Source organism: Eretmochelys imbricata, unplaced genomic scaffold (assembly GCF_965152235.1).
Source record: "Eretmochelys imbricata isolate rEreImb1 unplaced genomic scaffold, rEreImb1.hap1 Scaffold_35, whole genome shotgun sequence".
Taxonomy (NCBI): domain Eukaryota; kingdom Metazoa; phylum Chordata; order Testudines; family Cheloniidae; genus Eretmochelys; species Eretmochelys imbricata.
In genome coordinates this window covers 112,225-127,936 of record NW_027554347.1, presented here as the reverse complement: position 1 = coordinate 127,936, position 15,712 = coordinate 112,225, and the positions used below count along the sequence as shown (strand labels likewise).

General features: G+C 58.0%; 1 protein-coding gene across 2 annotated transcripts in view; it reads left to right on the top strand.

The window, feature by feature from the left end:
* The window catches only part of LOC144258705 (myosin-6), a 38,919-nt gene extending 30,962 nt beyond the window's left edge, over positions 1-7,957 (top strand). For both annotated transcript variants that reach the window (XM_077806909.1, XM_077806908.1), the window contains exons 31-39: positions 927-1,092; positions 1,237-1,361; positions 3,353-3,661; positions 3,805-4,008; positions 5,063-5,188; positions 5,407-5,682; positions 6,710-6,805; positions 7,380-7,514; positions 7,937-7,957. In XM_077806909.1, coding sequence (XP_077663035.1) covers positions 927-1,092; positions 1,237-1,361; positions 3,353-3,661; positions 3,805-4,008; positions 5,063-5,188; positions 5,407-5,682; positions 6,710-6,805; positions 7,380-7,514; positions 7,937-7,957 — 1,458 coding nt within the window. The remainder of the gene's footprint in view (positions 1-926; positions 1,093-1,236; positions 1,362-3,352; positions 3,662-3,804; positions 4,009-5,062; positions 5,189-5,406; positions 5,683-6,709; positions 6,806-7,379; positions 7,515-7,936) is intronic.
* Positions 7,958-15,712: the final 7,755 nt, after the last annotated feature.

Sequence of the window (15,712 nt, the reverse complement as noted above, 5' to 3'; positions counted from 1 at the left end):
CAGAGCAAAGAAAGAATGAATCCAATGAGTCAAGGAACAAAGAAGGAAAATAATAAAATTGAGCCAAAGAAAAAAAGCAAGCCGTGGGTACAATGAAAGAAAGAAATAGGGCAAAGAAACAACAAAGGAATGAAGGAAGGAAAGAATGAAATAAAGCAAAGAAAGAGAATAAAATTGAGCCAATAAATGAATGAAATGAATAGAATCAAGGAAGAAATAAATACAGCAATGACAGAAAGGGAAAACAGCTTATGAAAGAATGAATGAAATAGCACAAATAGGAATTAAGATTAAAGCGAGAGAAAGAAAAAGAAAGAAAGAAAACTAGATTTGGCAGTTTTCTATTTTTATTTTCGTATAATTTCAACAGATAATGTTGATGTTTATTGTTAAGCTTTTTTTAATCAATTTAAATTTTCGCAGTGGCCACAAAATGATGGCGTTTTAATGTTTCTTTATTTTTAATTGATTTAAATGTTGCTGGAAATTCTGGCGAGGTCAGACAATTGGGGCTGGGGGAGGGAAAGGTCATTTTCTAACGGCAACAAACATCTTGCGATACCAAAATTTAGAGCTTCCTGACTGTTAAAACACACACTGGCAACGTCGTGTGGCAAATCAGACAAAGTCCATAGCCTGAAATAATTTCCCAAGTTGGGTTTTTCTTACTTTGCCTGTCTGCAAATTTCAGTTATCATTGATAGAAATATTTTTTCATGGGTGGGTGTGTCTGCGGCAAAATCAAAGTTCCTGATGTTGACCGATAAAAAGCCAATCCTTCCAAGCCTAAATACAGCCACAGAGAGAGAGAAGGGAGCAGTGAACAAAGACAGGGAGGAGGAGAGAGAGAAGGGGAGAGAGATCTTGGGGGGGCAGAGGGCTCCTCTTTTGGGTTGACCCTCTCACAATGCCCCACATCTCCCCAGATCCTGTCCGAGTGGAAGCAGAAGTTCGAGGAGTCACAGATGGAGCTGGAGTCCTCGCAGAAGGAGGCACGGTCGCTCAGCACCGAGCTCTTCAAGCTGAAGAACGCCTACGAGGAGTCGCTGGAGCATCTGGAGACCTTCAAGAGGGAGAACAAGAACCTACAGGGTGAGACTCCCCGCCCCCTTCCCCGGCACCCCCTGCCCCCAGTCCCTGCAGCACAGCACCCACTGGCCCCAGGCTGGGGTAGGACAATCTCCCACCCTAGCCATGACCCGCCTCCTGCTTAGTCCGGTCTCTCTCCCCCCGCAGAGGAGCTCTCGGACCTGACAGAGCAGCTGGGTGAGGGAGGCAAGAACCTGCATGAGCTGGAGAAGGTGCGGAAGCAGCTGGAGGCCGAGAAGATGGAGCTGCAGGCGGCGCTGGAGGAGGCTGAGGTGAGGGGCACGGCCGAGCACCCTTTCCCAGAGCCGCATGGGGGTCAGCCGGGAACCCCCCAGCGCCGGCTTGGTTGGTCGGTCTGTCTGCTCTTCCAGTTCTTCATTCTCCATTGGCTCATTCTTTCTTTCTCTGTCCCCTTTTTTCTTTTATTCCTTCTGCCGTGGGACAAGCGCACCCCGTCCCCTCCTGGGGTGGGGTGAGGGTCATTATCTGCTCGCGGCTGAGTCCATACGATCACCCCTTTGTCATAGACTCACAGGACTCGTGCTCTCTCCCGGCTCCATACGCTCCCTGGGAGGAACCTCCTTCAGCGGTACAGCCCTTCTTGGGGGCCCACTCTCTCCCGGGGGTCAAGCCCCTCTGCCTCTTGGAACCGCACCTCTCTGAGCCCTCAGCACGCCTGTCGCTCGCCTGGGCCCCCTCAGGGAGTCCCCTTGCTCTGGCCCCCCGGGGCCTCCGTGCCCAGAGGAAACAATGACCCCCTGATCTCTAGACCGGAGCGACTCTCAGCCGGCATAAAACAGGAGGGTTTATTGAGCGTCTGAACCCAGCATAGGAAGCTCTCTGGGCCCTCGGGCCTAGCAACCCTCAGTACAGCACATCTAGGTCCCTCCTGCATCCAGGGGGGCTCTGGCTTCTCTCTCTCCCCAGCCCAGAGACCCTGATATCACTGGACCCAACAGCTCCTCCCCGTCCTTTGTCCTCCGTCCCAGGTAAACAGGTCGCTGGGGCCCTCCCTTCCGTCCTTTGTTCCCCTCTGGCTGGAACTGGCTGGTTGGGTCACCGGGGTCCTCCATCCTCAGCATTTTGTCCTCCCACTGAACCAGCTGTGACGTCCGAGCTGAGCCTCCCAGTCTCCAGGTCATCGGTTGTTAGGGATCCCCATCTCCAGGCCGTTGTCTGGGGGCCCCAGCTGCCAGGCAAGGTCACACCTGGCCCTCTGCAACAACAAACCCTCTCCCACCGCCTTGTTAAACATGCAGCACGCAGGGAAACGGAGGCGCGCACGTGGTATTCGTGTAAAACACGACAGAAATCCTCAGCTTCGTCGCACCCTTGTTTGGGATAGTGGGACTCGGGGTAAAAGTCACTGTGGCTGCTCTCTCTCAGCGCCGCATGGCCTTGCAGCAGAGTCAGGAGGGCTGCCCTGTTCAGCAGGGCTGTGTGGCCTAGCGGCCAGTCAGGGAAGTAGGTTGCCACCTAGAGGCGGGTGGCGGCCAGGTAGGGGGACCCGGGCCCTCCCTGCTCCACCGGCTCCTAGCTCAGGGCCCTGGCAGTGGAAGTCCGCCCACAACACGCTCGCACCACTCGGCACAACGTCTTGTCCCCCTGAGCTGCCCTGTCCCCGGGGCCGTGGTCCTGGCGTCTCCGGGCTCCTTGGTCTGTGCGGCTCTCAGCCGCTCCATCACTTCTTGGGCATGCTCCTGGGTCTCTGCGGCTCTGGCTGGAGCCTGCAGCGTGTGACCTCCCTCTTGCACAGTCAGCCCCCAATGAGCCGAGCTGCTCCCTTTTATACCTAGTCTCCAGCTGGAGCATGCCCAGCAGGGCCGAGGGGGCGTGGCCTCCTGGGCCCAGAGAGTAGAGTTAACCCTTGCAGTACCCGTGCAGGGCAAGCGCACCCCATCACACCTTCATTTATTCCTCTTTTCATTCGCTGGTTCATTATTTCTTTCCTTACCTCATTTTTCACTCATTCTTTCCCCCGTTGTTTCATTCCTGCTTTCATTCACTGATTCTTTCTTCCTTTCATGTATTCATTCCTTTCCATGTCTCATTTCATGCTATTTCCTTCTTATGTCTTTGTCTCCATTTTGTCCTTTCTTTCCCTCTTCTGCATTCTTCCTTTTTTCACTTCTACATCTGTTTCTTTGTTTCATTTCTACATTTTCTTTCATCTCCATTTCATTTTCTTCCTTCCTTCCCTTATGTATTAATCTCTCTCTCTCTTTTCTCTCACTCATTCATCCTTCCCCCCTCCCACCTCCAGGCCTCTCTGGAGCATGAGGAGGGGAAGATCCTGCGGGCCCAGCTGGAGTTTAGCCAGTTCAAGGCAGATTTTGAGCGGAAGCTGGCGGAGAAGGATGAGGAGATGGAGCAGGCCAAGCGCAACCACCTGCGGGTGGTGGATTCGCTGCAGACCTCGCTGGACGCCGAGACCCGCAGCCGCAACGAGGTGCTGAGGGTCAAGAAGAAGATGGAGGGCGACCTCAACGAGATGGAGATCCAGCTGAGCCATGCCAACCGCATGGCGGCCGAGGCCCAGAGCCACCTCAAGGCTGCTCAGACCCAGCTGAAGGTAACAGGGCCTCCAGGGGGCAGGGAATGGGGCCTTTCCCCTCTGCGGGGGAGGGGGGTCAGCTCCCACCTGGCCCCAGGACAGGGGATATGCTGGCTGGTGTGGGGGGGGTCTCCTGTAGCCCTACATGTTTGTGCCCACAGGACTCCCAGCTGCAGCTGGATGACTTTATCCGGGCCAATGAGGACCTGAAGGAGAACATTGCCATTGTGGAGCGGCGGAACTCCCTGCTGACGGCCGAGCTGGAGGAGCTGCGGGCAGTGGTGGAGCAGACAGAGCGTGCCCGGAAACTGGCCGAGCAGGAGCTGATAGAAGCCAGCGAGAGAGTCCAGCTGCTCCACACCCAGGTGAGAGAGATGGGGACCCTCTGACTCCTAACTCCTCCATCTTGGAGCTCCCTTTGCACCCAATCTCCTGTCCTTGGGCTGATCTGCAGAGATCTGTCATCTAGAGGGCTCGTTCACTGTAGCAGGAGTGACCTAGAATGTCATGCTCCAGAGCAGCCACATCTAGAATTCTGTCTGCCCGGGAGCATGGATGGTGGGTCTGTGGTTCTCCAGGGTTGATGATCTATACCGCAGGCAACCAGCTCATTTCTCCAGCACAAAAATCCACTCACTCTAGAATAGCTGCAAGAGCTAGAACATTGGTGTGGATTTGTTGAACCCCAGTTGAGATGGTCTGAGAACCTTGGCTTTCCTCTCTAGAATGATGATCTAGACTATGGAGGCCACTGCTGCTGAGTGGCTCGCACATTTGTGACAGTCGAGAACAAGGCATTAATCTTATTCCATGATGGTGTAGCATATCAATCCTCCTCTGTTAATTCCAGTCTAGAACATCTTCTCACTGCTGTCAATAGTTCCTCCAGTGTTCTAGAGTATTATTGGTCAGGTAGTCACCCAAGCATAACTATCAGAAGTGTCACGCTCAGTCTAGAAACCACCTTGTGGTCATGTGTGGAGCTCTCTTGATGTCTAGAAGCTGGCTTATGGTTGTGCATGAAGTGATCTAGAGCCCAGCTAATGGCCATGTATGAGTCATGGTGAAGTCTAGGTGAACCTGGGGCATTGATCTGCATTAAGCACACTGTTATCTAGAACCCAATGCAATGAGCATATTTTAGGCCTATTGTTATTTAGAACCAACTGGGGGCAGAGCATGGAGCCCTGCGTGGGTCTAGAACCCAGTGTGTGTCCGTGCTTGGCGCTCCATCATGATCTAGAACACAGCTCGGTGTCCCTGTAAGACGCCCCCGAGTTCCCATGCAGCTATGGATCCTGGTTCCAGGTGGATTCCAGGTGCTCTTCCAGAAAGAACAAGGAACAGAGATCTTGATAACTGGATGACACCTTGTTTCTTGGTCATCCTGACCACCCCCCACCCCTTGTGTTCCTCTAGAACACCAGCCTGATCAACCAGAAGAAGAAGATGGAGGCGGATCTGTCCCACCTGCAGACAGAGGTGGAGGAGGCCGTGCAGGAGTGCAGGAATGCCGAGGAGAAGGCCAAGAAAGCCATCACCGATGTGAGTGTGAGGGAATGGGACACGGGGCCTGTGCCCTGTAGGGGGCGCCAGCTCCAATCTGGTCCCAAGGCAGGGACAGGCTGGCTCGGGGGTGGGGGGGGGGCGGGAATTGGGGCATGGGCCATCCCCTGCAGGGGGCACCAGCTCTGATCTGGCCTGAGGGTGGGGGGACTGGCTGGCTCAGGGGGCAGGGAATGACTCTTCTTTCTGGCCGGCAGGCAGCGATGATGGCGGAGGAGCTGAAGAAGGAGCAGGACACCAGCGCCCATCTGGAGCGGATGAAGAAGAACATGGAGCAGACCATCAAGGACCTGCAGCTGCGGCTGGATGAGGCCGAGCAGCTGGCTCTCAAGGGCGGCAAGAAGCAGCTGCAGAAGCTGGAGGCGCGAGTCCGGGAGCTCGAGAACGAGCTGGAGTCGGAGCAGAAGCGCAACGTGGAGAGCATCAAGTGCATGAGGAAGTGTGAGCGCCGCATCAAGGAGCTCACCTACCAGGTACCTGGGGGTTGGGGGGGGGTATGTTAATCTAGGAAAAAAACCTTCTCCAGAAGCCCTACTCCAGACGGTTTTCTCCTGATGTAGAACATATTCTCCAGGTGATATTCTCCTGCTTCTAGATCATTGCTCCTAGTTCCAGCATTGAGGGGCAGGACCCCTGCAGTGCTTTTCCATCTTCCCGGGGGAAGGGAGAACAGCAGCACAGAGCATTCCTTTGCTCCTCTTCTGGAGCGGGTACTCTTCAATGCTGTCTCAGTTCCAGAGCCAAAGACACTGTACTCGGAGTGGGTCCTTCCATTCTGAAAGAGGCTTTTCCGTGGAGATGGCTGACGCTGCCTAGCACGAGCCAAGCACCCTGTTCTAGAATGAAATTCTAGAATGCTGTGGTGGTTCTAGAACCAAATATCAGACCCCACTTGCTGCCATGTCCCCAATGGGGTCGCTTTCATTCTGAAGGAACTTGCCCATGGGGCAGTGGGGAAAGGTCTCTGTGTGCAGAACAGCCCAAGTCTGGGCCTTCTGGGTCTAGAACAGAGCTTTAAAATCCATCTTGTTTCTAGAATCAAGCCATAAGCTCCCCAATGCATCTTTTGTTCTCAGGCGCTTTCCCCCTGGGAAGACAAATATGAGTCTGGAGTCATTCTCTAGGCCTTCTTGCTCTTAAACTTGAACTAAAAGGCCAGATTTGCTGGCCCCCCTTTGATCTAGAGCCAGGCCCTACCACCCGACCACCCACCCATCCCTTCTAGAATCAGACTCTAGACCCTCCCCACATTACCCCTTCCCCTCTGACGTCCGGCTCTTCATAAGTCCCCCATCTGATCTAGAGTCCATTCTAGAACCAGAGAAAAGGACCATTTTCTAGCTGTCCTTTCCATTCTAGATGGGGTCTGGAGCCTGGAGTTTAGATGGTTTCCAGATGGCATTGGATACCCCACAGCCAGAGAGGTCAGGGGTGACAGGGATGCTGTTATACTAATGCTTCCTCCACCATCCCCATCTCTCTCTCCCCCTCTGTCCTCAGACCGAGGAGGATAAGAAAAACCTGATGAGACTCCAGGACCTGGTGGACAAACTCCAGATGAAGGTCAAAGCCTACAAGAGGCAGGCGGAAGAGGCGGTGAGTATCCGACCCTCTGGATCAGTCCCTTGGCCCAGTCAGCCCAGGCTCCCCCTTCCCTCATTGGCCATTCATCCCAGCCAGTCCTGCCTTCCCCGTCCAAACCATGGTCTGCTTGTGTTCACTGAGTATCCAGTGGTTGGTAGTTCCACAGGCAAACATATTAATTTTGTTGTTGTTGTTGTTGTTGTTCTCTGTGTTAACTCCCACTGGGGCAGAGGCCAGGCAGATGCATGGGAGGGAGAGATAAATGGGTGGATAGTTGAGTGGGGAGGGGGATGGATGGACAGGTTGACAGCTGAGAGGATGGATAGGTCTAACCTGTTAGTACCTGGGTCTAACCTGTTAGTACCCATTCCTGCTCTTATCTGTTGCAAATCCAGTAGCAGGAAGCTCCTCACATTAACACAGTCCATTTGTTTTCTATGCCCCCAATGAGGCAGGGACATTCCCCTCCTCCCAGGGCAGTACCCAGGCAGGTGCAGGGTCCTGCCTGTGCTGAGTCCAGGGCCCACTGCACATCCAGTGGAGGGCAGTTCCGCAGGGTAACACCCCGGTTTCTCTCCCCTGGCAGGAGGAACAAGCCAACACCAACCTGGCCAAGTTCCGGAAGGTGCAGCACGAGCTGGACGAGGCAGAGGAGCGGGCTGACATCGCCGAGTCTCAAGTCAACAAGCTGCGGGCCAAGAGCCGGGACACCGGGGGGAAGGTGAGCGACAGGGGCCGGCGGGGGGAAGAACCGGGGGGACAGCGCTCGGTCCATCTGGCCTAACCCAGAGACCCCAGCCCTGACCCCCACCCTGTCACACCAAGGGCATCACTCAGCCTTTCTCTTTGTATCACTCGGTGTTTTTCATTCCTTTTCTTTCTTATTCTATCATTCCATCTTTCTTTTTCTTCCTTTCTTTCCCTATCACTTCATATTTCTTTCTTTCTCTCCCTATCACTCCTTCTTATCACTCCATCTTTCTTTCTTTCAACTCCATCTTCTTTCTCACTGTCTTCCTCTGTCCCTCCATCTGTCTTTATCACTCCATTTTTCTCTGTTATTCCATCTTTTTTCTCTCACACTCTCTTTTTCTTTCTTTCTTTCCTTCTCTCTCACTTTTCCCTCTCTGCTTTTTCTTCCAGAAGCTCCACGATGAGGAATGAAGGGACCCAATTTTCCAGATCGTGGCTGGGAACCTCCCCCCGACACACACACACATCTCAAGACTGGGCTTAATAATGTAACATTAATATAGAGTCATTAATAAAATGGAACAGCAAAACCTTCTGATCCTGGTGTCACAGCGCCCCATTCCTGCCACCCAAGGACCCCTCCCGCATCCAGTACCAGGCCCTCCCCCACCCTGGAGAACACAGGTGTCCAGGCCTCTGCAGACCCCCTTCCCTAACCAATGTCAGGGCGCCCCCTGCTGGAGAACCCAGGCATCTGGGCCACTCCCAGCTATTCAGATGCCCCCTGGTGGCCAGCGGGGGTGTTGCACTCTGCTTGCAGCTCCCAATAACCACACAGGGCCCATATAGGGTATATAGGACCAGACCACATTTTACTGTATGAGGGAGGATGACTGAGTCCTTTTTCAGGGTGGGGGGACACCATAAACATTTCAGGGTTCAGGGTGGGGGACGTCAGTACAGAGACAACGATCTGGCAATTCCCAGTCCTGGAGCACATCAGGCCACAATAGAGAAATATAGACATGCACCCCCCCATCAAACAGCCCCCTCAAAAAAGAGAGGTGCCTTACCTCCAACCAGAGGAGGGATAGAGGGAACCCAGGGGCCCAGAGTCTATGGAAGGGGGAAAGATCTGCTTCCCTTTTATTTACAGCTGGGGAGGAGCATGCTGTGAAATTTTGGCATGAACCCGGCTGTTAATTTGGGGGTGAATCTGCTAAGAAATTTGGGGTGAACTTGAGGGAATCATCCTATGAATGTTGGGTGTCACCCATGCTATGAAATTTTAGGGTGAGAGCTGTTAATTTGGGGATGTCCTCTGTAAATTTGGGATGTGTTTTCTATAACTGATGGTCAGCCTGCTGCCAGTTTGGGGGTTCTAAAGTTGGGGGTGCATCTTGCTGTGAATTGTGGGGTGAACCTTGCTGATAATTTGGGGGTACATTTTGGCAACATTTTGGGGCAAACCTGGCTGCCAGTTCGGGGGAGGAACTTTGCTTTTTTGGGGTGAACCTGTCAATGTGGGGGTTGAATCCTGCTGTCAGCATTTGGGGGAACCCGAGTCCCCTGTGGGTGAGCGAGCCGTGCTCTGATTTTGGACCCACATTTTGCCAATCAAAAGGTGAATCTGCGGCTGAATTTAGGGGCGAATCTTGCTGCCAATTTGAGGGGAGAACGTGGCTTCTAATGTGGGGGTGCAACTTGCAAATATGGGGGTGAACCTGGCTTTTAACTTGGGCATGCACCTTACTGCCAATTTGGGGGTGATCCTGGCTTTTAATTTGGGGCTGCAATGTGACAATTTGGGGGGGATGCTGTCTTTTAATTTGGGGGTTCACCTTGCTTTCCATTTGGGGCGTTCCGCAGCCTCTGCACCCCCTCTCCAAGGGCACCCCAATGAGCTTTCCCTACAGCGGGAGGGGGCGAGTCTCCCTGCACGGGGCGGGGGCACCCTCTTTCCCACCTCTCCCTCCGCCCCCAGCCCCGCCTCGCTTTTCGGCCGCTGCCCCCGCCCCCCGGCCACGCTGTCCCTGCTGTGAATCTGCCGGTGTTTCTGCCGGTGCCCCGAGGTCTTGAAGGCTTTGGGGCACTGGGAGCAGGGCTGGGGTCGCCCCCCAGCGTGGCCCTTGAGGTGACGGCGCAGAGGGGCGCTCGCCGGTGTGCGCCCGGCCATGGGTCTCCAGCTGAGCCACCTGGGCGAACCCTTTGCCGCGCTCAGCGCATCGGAAGGGCTTCTCCCCGCGGTGTGCGGCCTCGTGGCGGAGCCGGGCCAAGGAGCGGGCCAAGGCCTTGCCGCAGGTCGGGCAGCCGGAGCCGCGGCCCTCGGGGTGCCAGCGGGCCTGGGCGCGCAGGTCCCACAGCCGGGGCCGCTCGGCCCCGCAGAGGCCACAAGGGTAGGGGGGCGCCCGGCTGGGGCGGGAGGCGTCCGACATGGGGGGAGGGGGTCAGCCCAGGGCGGCGTCTGTAGGGGGGGCGGAGAAGGGAGAGGCGGGTTAAAGGGCGTCGCGCAGGCTTGGAGAAATACCGGAAAATACGGGGGGGGGGCAGCCGCAAGCAGACGGGCGAGGGCAGAGGCCGGGCGACATGGGCACTGGGAGGCACGCGCCTGTGCAAAGGCCAGGAGATGGCGGGGGGGTGCCGGAGACACGCACTGGGAGACACACGTGTGCAAATGCCAGGAAACTGACACGTGTGCGGATTGTGAGAGCCATGCCTGGGGAGGAGGGAGGCGTGGGGGGGGGGCGGGATGGAGGGGGAGGGGGGCGGGATAGAGGCGGGCGGGGGGAGACGTTGGGCACACGCACTGGCTGGCGGCCACACGCACGGGGAGCTGAAGGCACTGGGAGACACGCCCGTGTGCAAACACCCTGGGCTCAGCCCTTTGTACCCCTCATCCCACACACCCAGCACAGAGCTCTGGGGACACGTCTCTGTCTCCCTTGCACGCTTTGCACACCCCCTTGCCCAGCCATTCACACCTGCAGACACGGGATGCCCCCCTACACACCTGCCCTCACGTGGAACAGCCCCTCCCCCATCACCCCAAGGTGCCCCACCCCCACAAAAAGAATCCCCCAAACCCTCCAGCCCTGCCTCTGTGGCCCCCAAAACCTCCAGCCCACCAAAGGTCTCCAGCTCAGCCTCTGTACCCGCCAAGTCCCTCAGCCTTACCCTGCCTCTGTGCCCCCCAAAATCTCCAGCCCCCCAACCTCCCCAGCCCTGCCTGCACCCCCCAAAAAAAACCCCAACCCCTGCCTCTGTTTCTCCCCAAATCTCCTGAACACACCCCCCCAAAATGCCCCCAGCCCACTGTACCCCCAAATGCTGCCCCCATACTCTGTTGACTACAGAGCACCCTGGGTGAGCGGGCTGGAGGGAAAACGGGGTGTCGGGGAAAAGGGGGGATGGGAGTGGGGGCGGGTGGATGGAGGGGAGATGAGCCTGGGGGTCGGGAGAGGGTGGGGGATGGAGGATATGGGGGAGGGGGGTCAGGCACGGGAGGATGGGGGGAGGGGGTGGCATGGAGGGTGTCGTGTGTTGGGGGGGGGTCCGGTACTTGCCTCCCCTGGGCTGGGGGCTTCGCTGCAGGAGCAGCCGGGTCCCTGCGCCGCGTCCGCTGCGTCTCCCCCCACCCGCTTCTATCCCGCCTCTATCTCGCCCCCTCCCCCTCCACCCCGCCCCCCCACCCCCTCCGCGCCTCCCTTCCCCCAGCCCTCGCTCCCCCCCCCCGCGGCCAGCGCTGCTTCCCCCGGTTCCCTCCTTCCCTCCCTTGCCCTTCCCCTCCCCTTCCCCTTCCCCACCCCCTCCTACCCCCCCAGCCTCCTCCCTCTCCCCTCCCCTGCCCCCTTCCCTCCCTTCCCCCTTCCCTACCCCCACCCCTCCTACCACCTCCTTCCCCCCAGCCCCCTCCCTCTCCCCTCCATCCCCCAGCCCCTTCCTTTCATCCCTCCCCAGCCCTGCCCCCTTCCCTCCTCTTCCCCACCCCTCCTACCCCTCCTCCTTCCCCCCAGCCCCCTCCCTCTCCCCTCCAACCCCCAGGCCCCTCCCCTTCATCCCTCCCCGCTCTCTCTCTCTCCACCCCTCGCTCTGGGTCCCCCTTCCCCTGGGTCTCTCGCTCTAGCCCAGCGCTGACATGTTCCCCCTCCCATGGTGGGAGAACGGGGTGGGGGGTGACACAACTCACCACAACACATGGGGCAGGGCCCCTCCCCACCAGCAGGGGGCGCAGGGAAACGGGGGGACACACACACCCCCACACCCCCGCTACGAGGCCAAAGCACATGTAATTTCCCCCCTTTGCACAATTAAAATGCAAACAAACCCAGAGCCCAACTCGCCCCTTTGCCCCAAGGACTGGGGGTTTGCAGGGGGCCCAGGGCCGGGAGGAGGAGGGCTGCGGGTCAGAGTGAGGGGCACCAGCAGGGCTGGGGTGGGGCAGGGCTGGGCTAGCAGGGGGCTGCGGGTCGGCAGTGAGAGGCACCGGCAGAGCTTGGGGGGGAGGGAGATCAGGGGGGTTATTTCTGTCCCCAGCCAGGGGCAATTTTCCTCTTACGCCAGGTTCCCGTTGCCATCTAGAAAAGAAAGTTAAAGTTTAGCGTCTCACGGGGCCCCCCGGCTGGGGAACCCAGGCATCCGGGCCACTGCTGGACCTGTCCCCAACTCACTGTCACTTCCCCTGGGCTGGGAACCCAGGGGTCCAGGCCACTGCTGGGTCTGCCCCAACCCACTGTCACTGCCCCTGGCTGGGGAACCACAGGCGTCCGGGCCAATGCTGAACCTCTCCCCAACCCACTGTCACTGCTCTTGGCTGGGGAACCCAGGAGTCTGGCCCACTGCTGGGTGTGACAAAGTGGAATGTTCTTAAGGTTTTCTCTGAATACTGTTTGGGTGCCTCAGTTTCCCCTATGCAGTTCTGAAGTATCTCGGGGGTGGGATAAGGGGGTGTGATTGCTGCAGAGCCCTAGTGGGCCAGCGTGATGCTGTCTGCACAGAGAATGGCCGACACCCCGTCTCCTGGCCACTGATGGCCTGGGGCCTCCCCTGCAAGGAGCCAACTGAAGGGGTTGGAGAACACAGAGATCAGGTGGCCTCCTGGCCCGGGAAAAGAGACAAAGGCCACAGGAGGGGCTGGAGAAATGGAGTTTGGAGCTGGCTGGGGAAATGGAGCGGGGCCCAGACAGGGCTCTGGCCTCCTTGGCCCCAAGATGGACCTGACTTCGGGCTCCTGTTTCCTGTACCTACAAGCTCTGTTCTGGCTCCTGTTCCTGTCGTCTAATAAACCTTCTGTTTTACTGGCTGGCTGAGAGTCACATCTGACTGCAGAGTTGGGGGGGCAGGACCCTCTGGCTCCCCCAGGACCCCGCCTGTGCGGACTCGCTGGGGGGAAGCGCACGGTGGGGCAGGGGAGGCTGAATACCCTGAGGTCAGACCCAGGAAGGGGGAAGCTGGGGAAGCTTCTTGCCCTGGAGACAGGCTGCTCCGAGAGAGGAGGCTCCCCCAGAGTCCTGCCTGGCTTTGGATGGAGTAAATGCAGAGCATCGTCCGGTGACTCTGTGACAACTGGTGGCAGTGGTGGGATCTACTGCACCCCGTGGACCGAGCATCCGGCAGTAAGCAACTGGGGAGCAGTAAAACGAAGGGGGGATTAACGAGGACCAGGTGTGCTGAAGGCTCATAGAGGGGCAGTTTCAGGGGGCGAAGGAGCTACTCTTACCCCCTGGGAGAGTGTGACCAGCGAGAAGGACTGTTGCAGTAACAGGGTCCCCCTCGAGACTGCAGCGAGCGGTCCCAGGGGCAGAGGAGTCTGCAGCTCGACCCTGGCAAAGAGGTGGTGACCTGGAGAAGGGCTGGCAGACCTGGAGACCGTGGGGAGCTGAGAGCGCACAGGCCTGTGAGTCCACAACAACTTGGGAAGAGCGGAGTGATGGCCTGTCACTGTCTCCTTGAGAAGGACATTGTAACCTGGTGCAGAAAGAGAGGGCTGAGCCTTGGAAAGTTCACCAAAGCACAGTTCATCGTGCAGCTGGAGGAGGATGACCGCTCTAAGGAACAGATTCCTGACCCCAATGGGGCTATAGCAGGATCTGGGAGCAGCTGGAGTGAGAGTCAGGCATCCCCAAGACTCCTGTCCCCCGACCAGACGGGGGTCTTCACGATCGGGTTCCCCATCGGGGGATCGGAGACGGATGGGATTGGAGCTGAGTGCGAGAGAGCAAGAGGACTGTGAGAGACAGCGAGAGCCCGAGAAAGAGCTGCAGGAGACGCAGCAGCATGAACTGGCGGTGGGGGAGCGGAGAGGCCTAGGGGACCTCCCAGGCATGAGTGGGGATAGACCCCGGGGGGCCAGTTCCGCAGGGAACCTCGAGACTAAATTGCTGCCCCTGGTTAAGGGGTGGTGGGGGAATGTGGATGCTACCCCCACTGCCTTTGAGCAGGCTGGCGATTTGAACCAGGGGGACCCTGCGGAAAAGCCCCGGTGTCTAGCTCCCTTGCTGGGTCCCAAGGCCATAGACACCATCCGCCCAATGGGTGGGGAGGTGGACGGGCTCCCACTCCTGGTCCCAACGTATATGTCTGTGTGGACGCTCCTGGGGCCAGGCCCCTCAGACCCTAGTGGGGAGCGGAAGGTGATAGTCAATGGGAGACATTCCTGGGGTGGCCAGACCCTGGGACAGAGAGAACTGATGTCAGGCCTTGGGTGGTGCAGCCCCCCAGATGCTGAGGGCCTGGGTGAGCTGGGTGAAGGTCCCAGGGATGAAGCCCCTCGCCCTGCCTATGGCCCGGATCCCTGTGCAGACCCAGGAGGGGTGGGGCTGGCTGGTAGTTGGGGTTCTCCAGGATATCGGCTGTGAGGTCCCGTTGTGGGGTGACTGTGTCTCTTTGGGACAGGATCCAGGCCCGGTTCCTGTAACGGCCGAGGGTTTGAATTTGAATCCAGGGAATCAATGGGCGGAGAGGAAATGGTCAGTGAAAATGCAGATGCTCCGGCTGGCCAGGGAGAGGAGCTGCTAGGCTCAGGATACCTGCCTGCCTGTAACCAGGCCCCTGGGGCCGATGCTCCCCACCCCCCTGCACACCCGCAGAGGGGGCTCCCGCTAGCTCTGATGCCATAAGGAGAGCAGAGAGCTCGCTGCCTGCCCCCACTAGGACAGCAAGGGCAGCGCTGAGCACGGGGGGAGCTGAGACCCCAGCTGAGTGGGGGGACACAGGCAGGGCAGGTCGGCTGCCAGCCAGGTTCGCTTTGTCCAGAGGCGCGGCTGGGAAGTGATCCCACGGCTGGGAGGGAGCGACCCGGGACAGGGCTCTGTGGGGCTGTGACCCCAGGCCCAGCCCGCGAGAGGGAACAGGTCCCGCTCCCTTCCCCAGCAGCTGAATTCCAGACCGAGCCGCAGGAGGATCCCTCCTTGGGGGAGCTGAGGGAGCGTGCTGGGCACAGGCTGCAAACTATCAGAAGCTTAATGCCATCACCGTGTCCGATGCCTACCCCATGCCCAGGCCTGGTGAGATTCTAGACAGGCTTTGGGGGGGGCTCATTACCTCTCTACTAGGGATCTCACCAAGGGCGACTGGCAGGTACCTTTGGACCCAGATGCCAGGTTGAAATCTGCCTTCTCCACCCCCCTTGGGGCTTCAGTTCCTGGTCCTGACTTTCGAGCTCAATGGGGTGTCGGCCACCTCCCAGCGCTGGGTGGATCAGCTACTGAGGGGGATGGAGAACTTGGTCCTGGCGTCCTTTGATGACATCTGGGTCTTTAGCCAGACCTGGGAGGAACACGTGTCCCAGGTGAAGAGGTTGCTGGGCTGCCCCAAGGAGGCAGGACTGACGGTAAAAGCTGGGGAAGCGTAAGGTGGGGATGGCAGAGGTGTCGTACCTGGGCCACAAGGTGGAGCCTGTTCCCCAGACCAAGAAACAGGTCCAGGCCTTTTATCGGGATGGCGGGGTAGAACCGGAGGTTTGTACCCCACTCTAGCTCCCCAGCTGCCCCCATCACTGAGCTGTGTAAGAAGGGGAAGCCAGACGAGCTGGTCTGGACGAGCAGTGCCAGGGGGCTCTCTGTGCGCTGAAGGAGGCTCTAATCCAGGCTCCGGTAAATCTGGTAAACCCGGACGTTGCCAAGCCCTTCAGAGTGTCACCGACGCCCCAGAGGCAGGGCTGGACGCGGTGCTGATGCAGGCCGATGCTAAGGGGGAGAGACACCCCATCGGGTACCTGAGCAGGAAGCA